This window comes from Ranitomeya imitator, chromosome 6, assembly GCF_032444005.1.
Source record: "Ranitomeya imitator isolate aRanImi1 chromosome 6, aRanImi1.pri, whole genome shotgun sequence".
Classification (NCBI taxonomy): domain Eukaryota; kingdom Metazoa; phylum Chordata; class Amphibia; order Anura; family Dendrobatidae; genus Ranitomeya; species Ranitomeya imitator.
In genome coordinates, this window is record NC_091287.1 from 452,800,678 (window position 1) to 452,820,971 (window position 20,294).

Consider the following 20,294-nt stretch of genomic DNA (forward strand, 5'->3'; position numbering starts at 1 on the left):
TCCCCTATGTGAGTTGCCCAATCATAAGCAGGCGGGAACACAGATGAAAAAGTTTTTTCAGTGTGTAATGATACAGCTTTCGCTAACTGTTCTAACCTTTTGCAGCATGTCAATACTGGTTGCAATTTATGAGAACATACCATACAACTGACTTAACTTACTTACTTTGCAGGAAGTCCCTCCTTACATTATATATACACACACATTTATTTACAGAGATATATATAACCACATATATATTACTAACAGAACTCAATAAGCATTCGCTGTGCCAACGTAATATCATAAATTTGAATATTCATGGCATAACCTAACCTGCATGGGGCGCCGATACTTCCTGCAAGCAGTCACATGGGCGATAACACTAGCGTGACTCTCCTTGCTGACATTGATCCCATTCACTTTGATGATGCACTGCCCAGGGTGAAGACCAGACGTCGCTGCTACTGTCCCTACAGAACCCAACATGAAAAATTACCAATCTCAATTAAAATGACATTTCTGCTATTGATTTACAATCCAGCTGCTGATTAAGGAGAATGTTGCTTTTAAGAACAGAAAAGCAATTTTGAGAAGATGACACGCTGCTGAGATATATCAATTTAAGCACTCAGGAAAAAAAAGTTTAAAGCAGTGCACTATGGGTAAGGTCAGAACTGCGGCAATGACTGTTTTGCAACCTTGATGACACTGAGTAATTGGATTATTTCACCAAAAACCCTGTGAAGCAATCTGAAATATGTTGTATCTGTGGAGTAGGAGAAATACATCCATACATCATCTGCAGGAATATACGGTGAGACCTAGAGTATTATTACTTAATATACAGTGAAGCTTGTTCATCTTCCTTCCTTAGACTATCAGGCAAGAAATGATAAACCGCCATATTATTATAACATTAATTCTACAACATTTTGTTGATGTGTATTTAAAACCGGAGATTAAATTACATTAAATCACCACTCCGGTGTATTTTTTTTATTGCAGTGGTGCTACTAATCTATGTTCCCTGCCCCAGTCTTATACTTACCAGCTGCCATCTTTATCTTTTATCTCCGTTTGGTCTTCATCAGTTTGAGACCTGCCAGATTGCTCCAGTCCCAACTCAATGTAAGTCTATGAGAGCCAGAACGAGGCCAGAATGCGGCTCTCATAGATTTACACAGAGAGCTTGTGACCATTACCTCTAACCTCCGGTCAGTCAGAAGTTGCGGTCACAAGATGGCACCGGAAAGATCTGAAGATTGCAGATTGTAAGTATAATACTAGATTAGTAGCACCACTCCAGCGCTGCAATAAAAAAAAACGTTGGAGTGGTGCTTTAAAGAAATCATAAATGTAATCTTACAGTATACCACTAGTAATGATATACTGTATATGAATGTGTGGCTTACATTGCAATATAGGATATTGCATTTTTGCCATCCTAATTTACTACTATACAAACTGGATTCAATCACACCTACCAAATAGTAACATCAAGTGCATCAAATTTCTTGGAGTTGCTCTTGAAACTCTGTTGCAAAATGACATAGATCTATTTATGGCTATTTCATGGTTGACTTCCAATTATACTGTAGCACTTGGTTTGGGATAAACCTGCAGCTAACAAAAGGATCAGCCATTGAAATTCAACAGGCTGGATCCTTCTCTACTTTGACATTAATCTGTCGAGGAAGAGTTGGGATCCCTCCATAAACGTTACATAGCTGTCAAATCCCACCAGAATTGGTGGGTTCAGATAACTTTTATTCAAAGTGTATGGTAACCACAAAATTACAAAATAATACTGCAGATAATACAGTTGAGTCCTGACTATGCACTCTATGGAAATAAATGTGCACTTTATATTCAGTCAGCCATGAAAAGGAAATGAATCATTTTCCATCATCCAAACCATCAGTGCCATTCTGGTACTTATGTTATATCTATGGGAGATGAAACCATGGCATAAGGACAGTGGCATCCAATATCTGAACACCAACACCATTCTGGTTGAGGGTCTAATGGGAACACAGGTGGAAAACCAAAGAGTGGAGAACTGTGGATTTCCGGAACAGGGCATTTGTCTGGGGTTGCACACTGTGGACATCGGAGCAATACCTTGAATAGTTTTAGGTTCTAACACTAGTGTTGAAAAGATCAAAATCCAAAGAATCAGCAAGGAAAGGCTGTCTGTGGGTGACAGGGTGACCTAGGGCTCTGTACCTCATGGAAGAAGTGAAGCAACTGCCTGGGAGTACATTCTTTGACCTAATGCCAAACTGTTCCTGGCTTATCATGAAGCAAGAGTTAGGTAGATAGATTGCTAGATAGGAAATAGAGATAATTAAAAAAAATGGCAAGACCTTGGATCAGTGGCCACATTGGTAGACTGTGGCTGTCGACATAAGACCTGGGAACCGTAACTTATCTCCCCAAATCCCTGGTGTGTCTTCTGCTTTGTGGGCCCAGGGTGAGAAATGATTCTGACATCATGACATGGTGTTGGGCCTACTAATCATCAAAAGCACCAGGGATTCCAATAAGTAGGAAGAGGTTCCCAAGGCTCTGGTCATTCAGTCTACCGACATGGCTGAAGGACCAAGATACTGCAAATATTTTTGATTGTCTCTAAAAGCAAATGAACAGTCTGAATTTTTATAAACCAAGTGAAAAAGTTGGCACTCGCGTCTTCATAAAAAAACTTTGTTATTTAATTCAGACTTAAAAGCAGCGATGGTAGACACAAGCAGGAAAAAAAAAGCAAATGGCAGGAGGGTAACACATGTAAGCCTCCATCTTTTCTCCTGCAATCCTGATTTTTGCTTCATTAATTTTTGGTGGGAGATAGATAGATAGATAGATAATAAATGGTTTCCCCATGTTCGTAAAATGACTGGGATAGTAGCATAACAAAACATAACTGTACCTCTACCCACAGCATGTACAACCGATGGTCCAAAACCCCTTATCTGGAAACCGAGTCCCTCTGGTGAATCTGGGATTTTTACCGTCCTGGCAAAAAATGAAGTAATAGTGTAGGCATTATATGTTATCGTGAGAAAAGTCCAAAAATCTTACATTATGACTTTCAATTCAGCTCAGCATCTACTAATAATAATATACAGGTGCTTCTCACAAAATTAGAATATCATCAAAATGTTAATTTATTTCAGTTCTTCAATACAAAAGTAAAACTTATATGTTATACTAGATGGCAGCCCGATTCTAAAGAATCGGGAGTCTAGAATCCATATATACTTTATTTATTCAAATGTAAGAATAATACAATTAATAAATAATAGTAACAAAAATAATAGGCAGTATATGGAGAAAACACCAAACAAAAGTTCAAAATTGGTGTGAAAATGTCACTGAACCACTTCACAACTAAATATATATAGTTTTGGTAAATGGTATTATCATTTTTTTGACGAAATTCGGCAGGAGCTTGAAAAGCAACGTCACTGGGCCCGCCTCCACGCAGTAGAAACTTGCTGTGAGGTAAAAATTCAAAAATCACACCAAAATGGCGGGCGGAGTGTGTCACAGTACGGCACGTTTCTGATTGGTCGCTCGCAGCAGGCGGCAACCAATCAGACACTGGACACTGTTGACGTCACTTATCTCCGGACATTAGCTCCGGACATTAGCTCCGGACATTATCTCCGCACATTAGCTCCGGACATTAGCTCCGGACAAAGCCACGGAAGTTGGCACAAATTGCAGGAAGTAGTATTCTAGGCAATTAATCTCCGGACATTAGCTCCGGACATTAGCTCCGGACATTAGCTCCGGACATTAGCTCCGGACAAAGCCACGGAAGTTGGCACAAATTGCAGGAAGTAGTATTCTAGGCAATTATATATTAGATATATAGAGTCATTGCAAACAGAGGGATCTATTTCAAGTGTGTATTTCTGTTAATGTTGATGATTATGGCTTACAGCCAATGAAAACAGCCAATGAAAACACAAAAGTCATTATCTCAGTAAATTAGAATACTTTATAACACAAGCTTGAAAAATGATTTTAAAATCCAAAATGTTGGCCTACTGAAATGTGTGTTCACTAAATGCACTCAATATTTGGTCGGGGCTCCATTTGCATCAATTGCTGCATCAATGCGGTGTGGCATGGAGGTGATCAGCCTGTGGCACTGCTGAGGTGTTATGGAAGCCCAGGTTGCTTTGATAGCAGCCTTCAGCTTGTCTGCATTGTTGGGTCTGGTGTCTCATCTTCCTCTTGACAATACCCCATAGATTCTCTATGGGGTTTAGGTTAGGCGAGTTCGCTAGCCAATCAAGCACCGTGATACTGTTGTTTTTAAACCAGGTATTAGTACTTTTGGCAGTGTGGACAGGTGACAAATCCGGCTGGAGAATGAAATTTCCATCTCCAAAAAGCTTGTCAACAGAGGAAAGCATGAAGTGCTCTAAAATTTCCTGGTAGATGGTTGCGCTGACTTTGGTCTTGATAAAACACAGTGGACCTAAACCAGCAGATGATATGGCTCTCCAAACCATCACTGATTGTGAACACTTCACGCTAGCCCTCAAGCAGCTTGGATTGTGGCCTCTCCACTCCTCCTCCAGACTCTGCTACCTTGATTTCCAAATGAAATGCAAAATTTACTTTAATCGGAAACCAACACCTTGGACCACTGAGCAACAGTCCAGTTCTTTTTCTCCTTGGCTCAGGTAAGATGCTTCTGGGGTTGTCTATTGGTCATGAGTGGCTTGACACAAGCACTGCAACACTTGTAGCCCATGCCCTCAATACGTCTGTGTCTGGTGGCTCTGGAGGCAATGACTTCAGCAGCAGTCCACTCTTTGTCAATCTCCTCAAAATTTTTGAAAGGCCTTTTCTTAACAATCCTTTCATGGCTGCGGTTATCCTGGTTGCTTGTGCACCTTTTTCTACCACACTTTTTCCTTCCCTCAACTTTCCATTAATATGCTTGGATACAGCACTCTGTGAACAGCTAGCTTCTTTAGCAATGACCTTTTGTGGCTTACCCCCCTTGTGGAGTGTGTCAATGACTGCCTTCTGGACATCTGTCAAGTCAGCAGTCTTCCCCATGATTGTGGAGCCTACTGAAGCAGAATAAGGGACCTTGTTAAACACTTAAGAAGCCTTTGCAGGAGTTCTTTTGTTAATGATTCTCATTTACTGAGATAATGACTTTGGGGTTTTCATTGGCTGTAAGCCATAATCATCAACATTACCAGAAATAAACACTTGAAATAGATCACTCTGTTTGTAGTGACTCGATATAATATACGAGTTTCACTTTTTTGTATTGAAGAACTGAAATAAATTAACTTTTTGACGATATTCTAATTTTGTGAGAAGAACCAGTATTTCAGCATAATATCATGTATAAGCCATTTTTATGGACATAAAGAAAAATATGATCTCTGATATAGAATTCTATTATGAACCATTTTCTAAAAAACTTAAATTATTTCTGCAATACAGCAAACACAAGCCAGTGTGTAAGTAATATCAAGAGAACAAAGAAACAAAAATACAGACATTAGACTTAGTGACAGAGCCAAATTTTTGAAATCTGACCAGTGTTACTTTATGTGGTAATAACTCTGTGGCGCTTCAACAAATCTAAGTGATTTTGAGATTGCTTTTTCTTGACACATTGTACTTTATGATAATGGTAAATTTAGGTCAATATGTTTTGTGTTTATTTATACAAAATATCAAAAATTTTAGAAAAATGTTAAAAAATTAGCAATTTTCAATGTTTGAATGATTATCCCTTTAATCCAGATAAACCATTAATAAATAACATTTCCCTCATGTCAGCTTTACATCAGCACCATTTGTAAAATGTTCTTTTATTTTGTCAGCATTTTAGGAGGTTTAAAAATGTAGCAGCAATTTTTCATTTTTTTCAAGGAAATTTACAACATTTATTTTTTTAGGGACCTATCCATGTTTGAAGTGACTTTAGGGGTCTCATATATTGGGAAACCCCCAAACGTGATACCATTTTAAAAACAGCACCCCCGGACATATTGAAAACTGCTTTCAGGTAGTTTATCAACCCTTCAGGTGCTTTACAGGAATTAATGTAAAGTGGTATGACAGAAATGAAAATGTGTATTTTTACCACCTAAATGCCTCTAACTTCTGAACAGGTTACAACAGCCGACAGACTCCAAACCGCTATTTGGTCGTGAATTATCATCGCAAATATCAGGACCACACAATCATGATGTGAGGGCACCAATTGGGATAAAGAGGGAGCCCCCACCCTCTGTTAACCATTTCTAATGATGTAGTCACTATTGACAGCAGCATCTAAAGGGTTAAACAGATATGGACAGTGCCAACATTGATCGTGGCTGATACAGCAAGTTGTCAGCTATAGTGTACAGCCGACAGCTGCTGGATTGTCACCTGTATGGGGATACTATTATCTTATATCTCAGGTCAGTTAAAAGACTTATTGGCGGTCATTAAGGGGTTAAACCATAAATTATAATACCATTTATTTTATCACGTGATATACTGGAGTGCTTCAAAATTGTCAAAAAAGCACAATTCGATAATTGTTTTTTATTTATAGCGTTCATCATATGGTAAAAAATACCTAGCAATATATTATTTAAGTGGTGAAAAAAAATTTGAGTTTTGTAAAAAAAAAAAAAATTGCTTGAGTTGCCATTTTTTGAGACCTGTAATGTTTACAATTTTCAATCGATGGAGCTGTCAGTTTTTATTGATACCATTTTGGGGTGGATTCAATGTTTTGCATGCCACTTATTGCATTCTTTTTGTCATTTTGCGGCGTACGAAAAACAGTAATTCTTGCATTTAGACTTTTATTTCTCTTTACACAGTTTACCAATTTGGCTAATTAATTTTTAAATTTTGATGATCGGAATTTTACAATACCATTTATTTTTAATGGGAGAAAAAGGGGTTATTAGAACTTTTATGTTTTTTTTATTCTTTTCATAAAAAAATTGTTTTACTATTCAAGGGACTTGAACTTCCAATATTATGGTATTGCTGTATATGGTACAAATCATGGTCTCTTATGAACATCAGCCAGAAGAATCATGACAAGCATGGGGGTCTTCAGCAGACCAACAGCTGTCATGGCAAACCATTGTTGCCCTGTGATTATGTAACAGGAATACCAATGGGTGCATAGAACAATGAATATCCCTGCCAGCACCTATAAATCTTGCTGTCAGACATTGATATGGGTGTAGCTCTGCTGTATGCATTACTGTTAGAGGCAGAAGATGGTTGAATATCACAGCCATCATCTGCTAGCAGAGATGTGTCCTTGGTTCGTGAGCCCACATCAAACCCACCAGGGAACTGGCATATCATGTCAGTAAGGGGTTAAAAGTTATAAAATGATTCTTCTTGGAATGATTTTTTTATGTAACAAAAACCTGGCATATTACCAGGTATGTGTCGACTTGGCATATCCACTGTAAATGTAATAACAGTGAAACTTCATTAAAGGGAACCTGTCACCTGAATTTGGCGGGACTGTTTTTTGGTCATAAGGGCGGGGTTTTTGGGTGTTTGATTCACCCTTTCGTTACCCGCTGGCTGCATGCTGGCCGCAATATTGGATTGAAGTTCATTCTCTGTCCTCCGTAGTACACACCTGCACAAGGCAATCTTGCCTTGCGCATGCGCAGTATGCTTTGCCCAACTGCAGGCAAAGCCAAAAAGCATTAGTGCGCATGCGCCGGCGCTCTATGTCCCGGAAGTATTTCGCTGTGTTCTGGGACATAGTGCGCCGGCACATGCACACTAATGCTTTTCAGCTTTGCCCGCAGTTGGGCAAAGCATACTGCACATGTGCAAGGCAAGATTGCCTTGCGCAGGCGTGTACTATGGAGGACAGAGATTGAACTTCAATTCAATATTGCAGCCAGCATGCAGCCAGCGGGTAACGAAAGGGTGAATCAAACACTCAAAAACCCTGCCCATATGACCAAAAACCGGTCCCCCCAAATTCAGGTGACAGGTTCCCTTTAAAAATATGCAGGTTTGACACAGTTTCAGCTACCATGTCATTTATTAGGGAAATTAAGTTAAAAGGCTGATGACTATAGCACATATTATACAGTAAGGAAAATAAGTATTTGATACACTGCCGAAGTTGCAAGTTTTCCCACCTACAAAGAATGGATGATGTAGCATGACAATGGCTCCATAAGAAGCATCTCAAGGTCCTGGGGTGGCCTAGCCAGTCTACAGACCTGAATCCAATAGAAAATCTTTAGAGGGAGCTGAAACTCAATGTTGCCCAGTGACAGCCCCGAAACCTGAAAGATCTGGAGAAGATCTGTATGGAGGAGTGGGACAAAATTCCTGCTGCAGTGTGTGCAAACTTGGTCAAGAACTAGGAAATGTCTGACCTCTGTAATTGCAAACAAAGGTTTCTGTACCAAATATTAAGTTCTGTTTTTTCTATTAAATCAAATACTTATTTCATGCAATAAATAAAAATTAATTATGTAAAAATCATACAATGTGATTTCCTGTTTTTTTCTCTCACAGGTGAAATATACCTACAATAAAATTGTCAGACCTCTCCATTCTTTGTAGGTGGAAAAACTTGGAAAATTGTCAGTGTATCAAATACTTATATTGTCCTATGTCTATGGGGGAAACAGCCAATTGCAGTCCTGCGACAAAAATTGTAAATTTGCTGCGCCACTACTTTGTAAGTTATGATAATGAATGTGGTCTCATTTTGTTTCTCTTCAATCTGACAGCTGTCAGAAATCCAACCACATTGCATTCCTGCTTAACCACATTCACTAATGTTAGTTACATCGGGCAGATTGACATTTCTGATCTTTATGTCCCTCAGACACAAGTCGTTCTTTACTTCTAGCCAAAATTTTGCATGAGTGCTCGGAATGACTATCCACGTGCCCTTGTTTTAAAAAGGACTCAATATATCTTTGCTTTGGCTTTTGAGTCTGTTTCTGGATAAAATATGAGTTCAGGGATGCCTGTAAAATGGGTTTCATCACAAGTTGCCCCGTCTACATCAAAGTGCGTTTCTGTCAATGTGGACCTTGGACTTGAGTAATTCTCCAAAGGAAATAACGTTACAGGTGGAAATAGAATTAAGCAAAGTTACTGCAAAAACAATTAGATACCGGAGCCAGCAAAGCTAGTGGCCATGGAAAATACAAGTCTGCACCAAGATATAAAAGAACAACATGGGCTTGGTTGGAAAATACATTCTACTAAGTCAAGGTCTGGGAGACAGGCTAGGCTCCTGGCTGGAAAACATGTAGGTTTACCATGTAGCTTTCATGGTATTAAGGCTTAAATCCACAATTCCTGTAATATCTTATTAAAATATAGGAAGATTAAAGTGGTTTTCTGGGCTAAACATGCATTTCTGTGGTCAGTCTATCTGTTATGCGCTGCTGATCACCAAATGAGCAAGCAAAATGCTTGTTCATAAGGAACAATGATCTTCTTCGCAACGCAGAAAAGTCTTGGTTCTCAGCGGTGCATCGTTTTGTGTAAACAGGACTCGCGCTGCCGAGAACTATGGCAGCATATGGGCACTGAGTGATCTATTACAGATTGCTCAGTGCTCATCGTTTACTTTGGTCCGTCTGTGTTAAAAGCCATTTAAACAATCATCAATCAGTAAAAATGTACCACCAGTTGGTCCATGTAAGTAGGATCTAACAGTATGATATATGCATATTGTCAGGATTCCCTTATGTGATGTACTGTACATACTGGTGTTCATGGGCCGACCAGTAACTTTTCCTGCTTTTCTCAATGTTCTATTAAAAAGAAAAGTTGCACGTGCAGAGGGGAATCCTGGCAGCCAGCAAATGGCATACGGTTAGGATTCAGTATTCAAATAGACTGAAAAAATCTAAAGTGTAACCATTGTTTATATTTTTGTTCATAAATCAATTATTATTATTATTATTTATTATTATAGCGCCATTTATTCCATGGCGCTTTACATGTGAGGAGGTGTATATACATAATTAAAACAGGTACAATAATCTTGAACAATACAAGTCACAAATGGTACAGGGGGAGAGAGGACCCTGCCCTCGAGGGCTCACAATCTACAAGGGATGGGTGAGGATACAGTAGGTAAGAATAGAGCTGGTCATGCAGTGGTTTGGTCGATCGGTGGTTACTGCAGGTTGTAGGCTTGCCGGAAGAGGTAGGTCTTCAGGTTCTTTTTGAAGGTTTCGATGGTAGGTGAGAGTCTGATATGTTGTGGTAGAGAGTTCCAGAGTAGGGGTGATGCACGAGAGAAATCTTGTATGCAATTGTGGGAAGAGGACATAAGGGGGGAATAGAGAAGGAGATCTTGTGAGGATCGGAGGTTGCGTGCAGGAAAGTACCGGGAGACGAAGTCACAGATGTATGGAGGAGACAGGTTGTGGATGGCTTTGTATGTCATGGTTAGGCTTTTGTACTGGAGTCTCTGAGTAATGGGGAGCCAGTGAAGGGATTGACAGAGGGGAGAGGCTGGGGAATAGCGGGGGGACAGGTGGATTAGTCGGGCAGCTGAGTTTAGAATACATTGGAGGGGTGCGAGAGTGTTAGAGGGGAGGCCAAAGAGCAGGAGGTTACAGTAGTCGAGGCGAGAGTTGATGAGGGCATGGACTAGGGTTTTTGCAGATTCTTGGTTTAGAAATGTACGGATCCGTGAAATATTTTTGAGTTGAAGGCGGCAGGAAGTGGAAAGGGCTTGGATATGCGGTTTGAAGGAGAGATCAGTGTCAAGGATTACCCCGAGACAGCGAGCTTATGGGACTGGGGAGAGTGGGCTGCAGTAATGTAATGGATAGGTTCGTTGGGGGGGTCGCGTGAGATGGGGGAAAGACAATGAATTCTGCTTTGTCCATGTTAAGTTTTAGAAATCTAGTGGAGAAGAAGGATGAAATAGCGGATAGACATTGAGGGATTCTGGTTAGTAGGGTGGTGATATCTTGTCCAGAGATGTAGATCTGTGTGTCGTCAGCATAGAGATGATACTGAAAACCATGAGATTCTATGAGCTGTCCCAGGCCAAAAGTGTAAATGGAGAAGAGCAGGGGCCCTAGAACTGAACCTTGCTGGACTCCGACAGATAGGGGGCGAGGTGAGGAGGTGGTGTGTGAATGGGAGACGCTGAATGTTCGGTCAGTTAGGTTTGAGGAGATCCAGGATAGGGCCAAGTCTGTGATGCCAAGGGATGAGAGGATCTGTAGTAATAGGGAATAGTCCACTGTGTCAAAGGCAGAGGACAGGTCCAGGAGGAGGAGGATAGAGTAGTGTTGCTTGCTCTTGGTGGTTAATAGGTCATTGGTGACCTTAGTTAGGGCAGTTTCAGTGGAGTGGTGTGACCGGAAGCCTGATTGTAAGTGGTCAAAAAGGGAGCAGGAAGATAGATGGGAGGACAGTTCAAGATGGATGTGTTGTTCCAGTAGTTTTGGGGCATAGGGGAGAAGTGATATAGGGTGATAGTTAGATACAGAGGATGGGTCAAGAGAGGGCTTTTTTGAGGATAGGTGTGATTGAGGCATGTTTAAAGCTTGAGGAGAAAACACCAGTTGTTAGTGATAGGTTGAAGAGATGGGTTAGAGCTGGGATGAAGACTGTGGAGAGGTTTGGGATGAAGTGGGAAGGGATCGGGTCAAGTACACAGGTGGTGAGATGCGATCTTGAGAGTAGAGTGGAGAGTCCATCTTCTGTAATAGTGGAGAAGTTGGTTTTGGAGGTGGAGGGCTGGGTAGTTGGGAGGAAGGGCTCTGGGGGTTGTCGACTAAAACTGTCTCTGATAATCAAAACTGCACAATAAGATAAGAAACTTTGCAATCTATTTTGGAAGTCTGCTTCTTTCTCCGTCAGGACTGGTCAATCATTCTCAATTCATGGGTAAAATCTGTATTAAGTAAAGACTGATCCTCATAATGCTGAGATAGGAGATGTTACTCTATGGCAGGGGTGGGGAACCTCAGGCCCCAGGGCCATTTACAGCCCTCGATGACATTTTATCCGGCGCCCTAGCAGATTCTCAGGGACCGCATTCTTGGGCATGGAGGTTTATTTTGATTGCCACCAGCTCATTAATTTCTTCTTGCTCTGTTAGCACACACGCAGTGTTCACTACTGAACACTGAAGGGCATGCAATGAAAGATTATGTCCTGACACCAGTGCCATAGTCAGGATTCACTTTGTGGGCGGATTTTGTACGGCCCCCGAAGGATGGTATAAATATCCAAATAGCCCTTGGCAGAAAAAAGATTCCCCACCCCTGCTCTATGGAGAGAGGAGTAGGGAGGAGCTGAAGGCAGATTCAGACATTCTGCTGCAAGGTCTCCTGAAAAAAACAGTTACAGTTCTCCATAAAACTTTATGAGCACCGACTGCCATCACTTATTTCAGTAATGGGAATAACTTAATTCACTGAATACAGATTAAACCTGGGAATTGAGAATTTTGAAAAAGAGTGATCAATCCTGGAGGAGAAAGAAGCAGATTTAGCTACAAAAATTATATATATTACACAGTTTCTTATTTCCATGTGTAGTATTGATTTATTTAATAAATAAATTACTAAGACTCTATAAGGTTCGCCTGGAACTGCTGCTCTACTCCATGCTGTTTAATTTATGTCTCATCTAATAATATCTGGCTGGGGGAGAGACTGCTGCATCAGAAACCTTCTCCCTCCACTCTGCAATAATGGAGACCATTAGTGATGAGCGAGTGTGCTCGTTACTCGAGTTTTCCGAGCATGCTCGGGTGTTCTCCGAGTATCTTGGGCGTGCTCGTAGATTATCTTTTGTCCCTGTAGCTGCATGATTTGTGGCTGCTAGACAGCCTGAACACATGAAGGGATTGCCTGTTTGTTAGGGAATCCCCTCATGTATTCAGGCTGTCTAACAGCTGTGGGGACTCAAACATAATCTACGAGTACGCCCAAGATTCTTGGAGAACACTCGAGCATGCTCGGAAGACTCGAGTAACGAGCACACTCGCTCATCACTAGAGACCAGACAAAGCTTTGCTGAGTCCCATCCTGTCGACCAGGTACAACCATGGGACGGGAAAAGCCTGGCTTGATTTGTATCTAGTTGACAGACACATTTGTAAGTTCAGTTTGCAGCAATGTATATAGACAGGAGTATACAAGTGTAATGTTGTTAACAACCAGTATCATAAGAAATCAAGTGTACAGTTCCCACTCTGCTTCCTGCTGTACACTGATAATGTAGCTGTATCATTTCCCACTGCCAAATACTGGTCCCTGAATGGAAACCCTGAATCTAATTATGATTCACAGCGGGAAGCAGCATCTGACCTTCATACACTTCTAAATACTGGAGATTAAATTAAAAGCAAACAAAATAAGCATATATTACACCGTACTACTACAGCTCACATTGCTGCCTCATTTATCCACACTGAGCACTTTTAAAGGGAACCTGTCACTTGAAAAAATGCTATTAAGCTGAAGATATGGGATTAGTTTTCAGGTTGATTGCGTTCTGAGCCTGCGCCGTGCCGTGCCATCACTTAGTCCCCCTCTGACAGGATGAAATTAGATCTATACCTCCCAGCAGTGTTCGGGTTTCAGTCACGGGGGTGACGCTGCCTCTGCTTCACTCACATTTCTGTGTATAAAGAGTGGCGGCTGTAACTGCATTCCTGGCCCTGACTGAGAGCCGGCCCTAAAGCTGAGCTGCTGTCAGTCAGGGCAGGGGGTGCAGTTACAGCCGCTGTTCTCTATACACAGAGCTGGGACTTAACCCACGCCGGCGCTGCCCTATGACTGAAACCTGAATGATGCAGGGAGGAATAAAGTTCACTTCCTACCTGCATTGGGGGGTTTAGGTGCCAGCGCCAGGCAGGTTTAGAATGTTATTAACCTGCAGATCACCTCATAGCTGCAGGTTTGTAGCAGACACGTGACAGGTTCCCTTTAAAGACTGCCAGACACTCACACATCAAGATAAGAGATTACATATTAAAAAAACCTGTGACCAGGTTAAAAATGACCAGATTTTATTTTATTCCCCCTGATCACCTTTTTTTTAATTTTTTTTTTTTTTTTTAAATCTGCTGTAAGGTCACAGAAAGATGGGCCTTTTTATTTAGTGCTATTTTTGACACCTTATCAGATCAGATAGATAGTATGTAGAGATGAGCGGATCTTTGCAAATTTGAATTTGCTAATTTCGCTCAATTTTTCCCCAAAAATTTTGACTTGCGGCAAATAAATTTGTGCAGATTTTAATTCCAGAAAGCTTGTAATTGCTTGTAAAATACATGTAGGGGAGAAGCGAGAGACAGAGAAGCTCGCTGAACCATACAGGTTCACTTTACAGGAGGGAGAGGACCCTTCTGGCGGTAAGAGCTTTATTGGGAATCTGTCATCCCTGGGACATATATGACCTATTAATATGGGCATACAGGTGATAGAAATGTTACAGTAGTCCTACCTGTGTATGCCTCATATTAACGGTTTTGATGCTGAAAAATGTTATATTTTGTCTTCATGGTAATGATTTCTTCCAGGCTTCAGGGTGTGCGATGCCTGGAAGAAATCCCTGCCTTCTCTCCTCATTGTAATACTTACTCCCTCCCATACATGTCAGTGAATGCCCCGCCATCCCGCGCCTGTGTCCTGCACTCCCTCAGTATTCCATACCTTTTTCTCCCTTCTATGGGAACTGCATTCAGAGATCTTCTGCGCAGGTGCCAGCGAGTCACTGTGACCTTCGGTGCGCACCAATAAAGTGTTCTCTCCACTTCCTCCCTGCACAATCATCGCTAGGAACCATATGTACATAGCCATGACTATAAGGGGAGGAAGTGGGGAGAGCACCTTGTCGACGCGCACACCAGAGGTCACTGGAGCGGAAGTCATCAGCAGCTGCACAGAAGATCCCTGAATGCAGTGCCCATAGAAGGGAGGATGAGGTATGTATGTCTGAGGGAGTGCAGGGCACAGGCATGGGATTCCAGTTCCATAACTGACGTACATGAGAGGGTGGTAGTATTACAATGCGGAGAGGAGGCAGGGATTTCTTCCAAGTACCACATGCCCCGGATCCTGGAAGAAATCATTAACATAAAGACAGAATATAACATTGTTCAGCATCAAGATGATTAATATGAGGCAGACAGGCAGGACTAGTATAACATTTCTATTACCTGTATGCCCATATTAATAGGTCATATACATCCTGGGAGTGACAGATTCCCTTTAAACTCTACAGGAGAGAGACAGTCACTCAATTACTGTGTAAGTAAAAAACAACTTTGCTACACAAACAGTTCTCCACTGGGAACCAGCGATTTGTGGGCCTCGGTACTGACCAGACCACCACTGTAAAAGGTATGATGATCCGTAAGATGTCATAGCTACAGAACAATATAGGGAAGCCCACATGACAATGCAATACAATGCCTGCCTGCCTGCTCTCTGATACATCAGTAATTGTGCCGGGCAAGTTTTTTTTTGTGGACCATGAATCAAATATCGAAAATGTTTGAATTTGTGTGAAACCGCGAATTTCAGGAAACTTGACTCAAACTCGATCCTGCACAAATTGATCTGCTCTCTATTTTTTTACATGTCCTGTGGGCTATAGTTAGATAGTGATATCTGAGAGTCTCCAAAACTGTATTCTACAACAGCATTTATTATATACAGTATTTAGGATGCATTAGTATCTCACATTACATCTCTCTGAATCTAGTTCACACAATTCTATTGGACTGTATGGTTGACCACGTTTTTAAATTACACAAAGAGACAGTAATTAAAGGGGTTGTCCAGTAAAGATAAGTTATCCCATATCCACAGCAATGGTGATAACTTAATGACTGGCAGGGGTCTGCCCATGGGACCCACATGAATCAGTGAAAGGGAGCACTTTTATCCTTTTTAGATTGGAATGGCAGTGCACCTGCTCGAAAACCACTCCATTCAATTCCTATGGGTCTGCTGAGGAGCATGCTTGGCTTTTTACAGTAGCCCTCATACGGAGTGAATTGAAGGAGAAAATTGCCCCACTCTGCTAAACCATGTGGGTACCAGTGTGGGTGGACCCCCACAGATCTTTAAGGTTGGAAAATCTCACTCAGCCAATTACTGTCAGATGGGGGTCACTGATGAAGCGGGGGCTGAGCAGTAGTATCAATCTAATAATAACCTCTATGGGAAACTTCAATCTTTTCTGTTGCATATTGATAGAATCTGTTTAGTTTGTTACTATCCGCCATTTTCTTGTGGTGTTCTGGCTGCTCTTCTTTTCCCTCTGGTGCTGGGTTTGTCTAAGGTCAGGTAATTGTATCACTCTTTATTAACCAGCATCTGCCTCCCAGTCCTTGCTGGACAACACTGTTAATCTGCTTTAGTTCTGACTTGGTGCTTTGCTTTGTCTTCTGTGTGTATAATTTGTGCAGTACTGGGAGCTCTGGTTCTGCTAGTCTCAGTTTCTGCTTTCTGTTTGTATCTGCAGCCTTCTCTGTGTTTTTCTATGAGGAGGTGACCCGTTTTTGGACCAGTCCTTAGATCTTTTAGGGAACCCCTTCCCCAGATCTATAGGTCGTCACTTGAGATTAACCTAGGATCGTCGGTGGGTCTATTCGCAAAGAATGGGTCGCCCACTCCATCGTTGGGTACCAGTCTAGTCATAGTGCAGGGTCAGTTTTCCCCCTTCTACCCGAGTCCTGTGTTGCAGTTCCATAACACATATGTTAAAACATCATAAATGATTTAAGCTAACACTCATGAATCAGTATATATTATTTTTTTTTAATTAAGCCTGCCTCATAAAGTCAGAAATTGCTCAAAAGATACAAATTGCACCTATTTTTATATTTCTGCACCATGCTCTCCAAAAGTTGGAAAAATGGGAATGATGTACAAGGAGGAACGTGATTAATTTTTAGACATCATTTTTACGTGCTTGTAGGAAATGTACATTTCATTCTGAAACAACAGGAGAGTCATAAAAGTTGGAAAACTTGCTTAGTGACTAGTGCCATCTAAAAAATAAATTTGGAGAAATTTTCTCCAAATATATATGTACTGTATATATATATATGTATATATATATATATATATATATATATGTACTATATATATATGTACTATATATATATATATATATATATATATATATATATATATATATATATACATACACATATATATATATACATACAGTACAGACCAAAAGTTTGGACACCTTCTCATTTAAAGATTTTTCTGTATGTATATATATTTAACACCGATCAAATATTTTTTCTTTGAATTTTGAGTGCCAAGTTTTTTTAGACTACAAATCTGCCCCACTGCCGTTAGACCAGTTAAGATGGATTTAAAGAATCAAGGCTGTTAAAGGGTTAAGAATGGCTGGCACGAACAAAACTGTAAGGAAATTAAAAGGTGTATCTACATCTTAAAATAGAAAGGACAAGAGTTGACTTACTCCCTTGGTTTTGTGCTCATGAGAATCCTCAGAGGTTTTCTGCTGTTTAAGCAAGTCCTCAGAAAACAATCCACTTCATGAAACGGCCTCAGGAAAACAAGGTCACCATTTACAGCATAGATTTTTTTTCCGACCGCCATTCCTGACAACTGGGAACAAATGACAGAAATAGTTCCTTTATTAAAGCAAATCTTTCCAGCTCAGAACACAAGAAATAAAGATCCTGGAGTCACCCCAACAAACCATCTGCACTATCTTCACCACATTAAGCCCCATAATTAGCATTAATGTCCAAGTTGTCATGATTAAAATGGAAACTAAATTAGAAAAGATATGACGGAGACTAATATCAGGGAATGTACATTGTCCATACAGACGTAGTGTATAATCAATGTACTGTGTATACCGTAGATTCAGTCTATGCAACGTGTAATAGGAAAGCGCACACAATCAGGGCATATACTGTACATGTGATCTTAGAAAAAATATACAATTAGCTCGAGTAAGACTAGGGTCATAGGAGAATAAATTCTCTCATTTGAGAGAATCGGGTCAATTATGCAAATCACACTCTTATCAAACTCTGACCAGAGTGCAAGCATTGTGTGAACCGATTCTCTCGGATGAGAAGATGGAGAAAAAAAATTCTCCATCTTCTCCCTTCTGTGATTCTTTGGAAATCAGACTGAACTTAGATGTCATCATAACAATAATAATAATCTTTATTTATATAGTGCCAACATATTCTGCAGCGCTTTACAGTTTAACTGTTTCAAACTCAACAGTCATAAGTAACAAAGTTAACAATACAATAATTAAAGCGAAATAAGACGACCCTGCTCGTGAGAGCTTACAATCTACAATGAGGCGGGGGAGATGCAAAGTACAGGTGTGTATTTACAATGATGTATTTACAATGATGGTCCAGCCATCTTCAGGGAGTGGGGGGTAGATGGGGATAGTGAATGGGCTACACACACACAAACATAAAATGACTTTTATTAGTGAACGTGGTAGGCCGCTCTGAACACATGTGTTTTGAGCGAGCGCCTAAAACTATGAAAATTGTGGATGGTCCTAATATCTTGGGGTAGAGCATTCCAGAGGATTGGCACAGCACCGGAGAAGTCTTGGAGTCGGGAGTGGGAGATACGGATTAGTGCAGAGGTTAGTCGAAAGTCATCTGCAGAGCGCAGCGGTCGGTTAGGCCGATAGACAGAAATGAGGGAGGAGATGTAAGGGGGTGCCGCACTGTGGAGAGCTTTGTGGGTGAGAACAAGTACTTTGAATTGTATCCTGTAATGAATGGGCAGCCAGTGTAATGACTTGCGAAGAGCGGACGCATCCGAGTAATGATTAGCCACATGGACAACCCTGGCTGCTGCATTAAGGATGGACTGGAGAGGGGAAAGTCGAGTGACGAGGAGGCCAATTAATAGAGCGTTACAGTAGTCCAGTCGGGAGTGGATCAGGGCGACGGTGAGGGTTTTTGTTGTTTCCATGGTGTGAAAAGGGCGGATTCTTGTGCAGACTCATTGACTTGTATGGCCAGGTGTAATCCAAGTCATACTTGGGCATGACGCGATTTTATACATGGACTGGCTCGGTCCGAGTAAAAAAAATCGAACATGTGCACGGCAACAAAAAATAACATTAGTCCGGGTGCGATCTGATCTTTTGTCAGATCACACTCGGACTGAAAATATGTGTCACGCTCACGCCCTGACTGGTGGGCGTGAGCTCGGGGGGTTTGTGGCCCCACTGTGCCACAAACCAGACTACCCTGGAAGGGGCGTGACTATGACAGCTGCCTGGGTTTTCACTGGAGCCTCTGATGGTGAGGTCAGGCTTGTGCAGCAGGCAGCTGCCAGGTGCTACTCCAGGGTGGTGTCTGGCTGTGGCTGCTGATCCCACTTGGGAGACAGGAACACCAGGATTGGTGCGGGCATTAGGCAGGACTGGCAGAAGAGCACGGCTGGAACTCAGATGAGTAGGCTGGCATGGCTGAGACAGGGCTGGCAGAGACACGGCAGAGAACACAGGACTGGCTAGGACAGCAGGAACACAGGACTGGAAGGCAGGGCAGGAACAGCAGGACTGGCAGGAACACAGGATTTGGAGGCACGGCAGAGAACACAGGACTGGTTGATGTGGTATATGAAGGAACAGGTAGGGGCCTGTTCACACTGGAGGTGCAGGTACAGATATGTAGTTTGGAGGAACAGGTAGGGGACCTGTTCACACTGGAGGTGCAGGAACAGATATGAAATATGAAGGAACAGGTAGGGACCTGTTCACACTGGAGGTGAAGGTACAGATATATAGTTTGAAGGAACAGATAGGGGCCTGTTCACACTGGAGGTGCAGGTACAGATATGAAATATGAAGGAACAGGAAGGGACCTGTTCACACAGGAGGTGCAGGAACAGATATGAAATATGAAGGAACAGGTAGACCTGTTCACACAGGAGGTGCAGGAAAGGAAACAAGCAGAAAGGAATGAGGTATGAAGAAACAGGTTGGGACCTGTTCACACAGGAGAGGAGTGCAAGACTGCAGATAGGAGTGGAAAAGCAGCAAGAGATAGTGTAGCAACAAAAGCTGAGCAGAGCCACAAAGAATGTGGAGAGAAGCTGCAGCAAGAGATACTGCAGAAGCTAAGCAGAGTGGAACCGCAAGGATTGCAGAGAGGAACTGCAGAAAAAGGTTTCTGCAGCAACGGGAGCGGAGCAGAGTAGAACAGAGCAGAACCGCAGGAGTGCAGAGCAGCAGTAAAGCCACCAAGATACAGAGCAAGCAGAGCCGCAAGAATGCGGAGTGTAAGC

The 20,294-nt window shown here is 41.6% G+C and overlaps 1 protein-coding gene across 1 annotated transcript in view; it reads right to left on the minus strand.

Moving 5' to 3' along the window:
• Positions 1-20,294, minus strand: part of PREX2 (phosphatidylinositol-3,4,5-trisphosphate dependent Rac exchange factor 2) — a 762,305-nt gene that overhangs the window by 443,746 nt on the left and 298,265 nt on the right. The window contains exons 18-20 of the mRNA XM_069731466.1: positions 17,470-17,618; positions 2,912-2,997; positions 316-452 (exon numbers count right to left, since the gene is read on the minus strand). Of these exons, the coding sequence (XP_069587567.1) occupies positions 316-452; positions 2,912-2,997; positions 17,470-17,618 (372 nt within the window). The remainder of the gene's footprint in view (positions 1-315; positions 453-2,911; positions 2,998-17,469; positions 17,619-20,294) is intronic.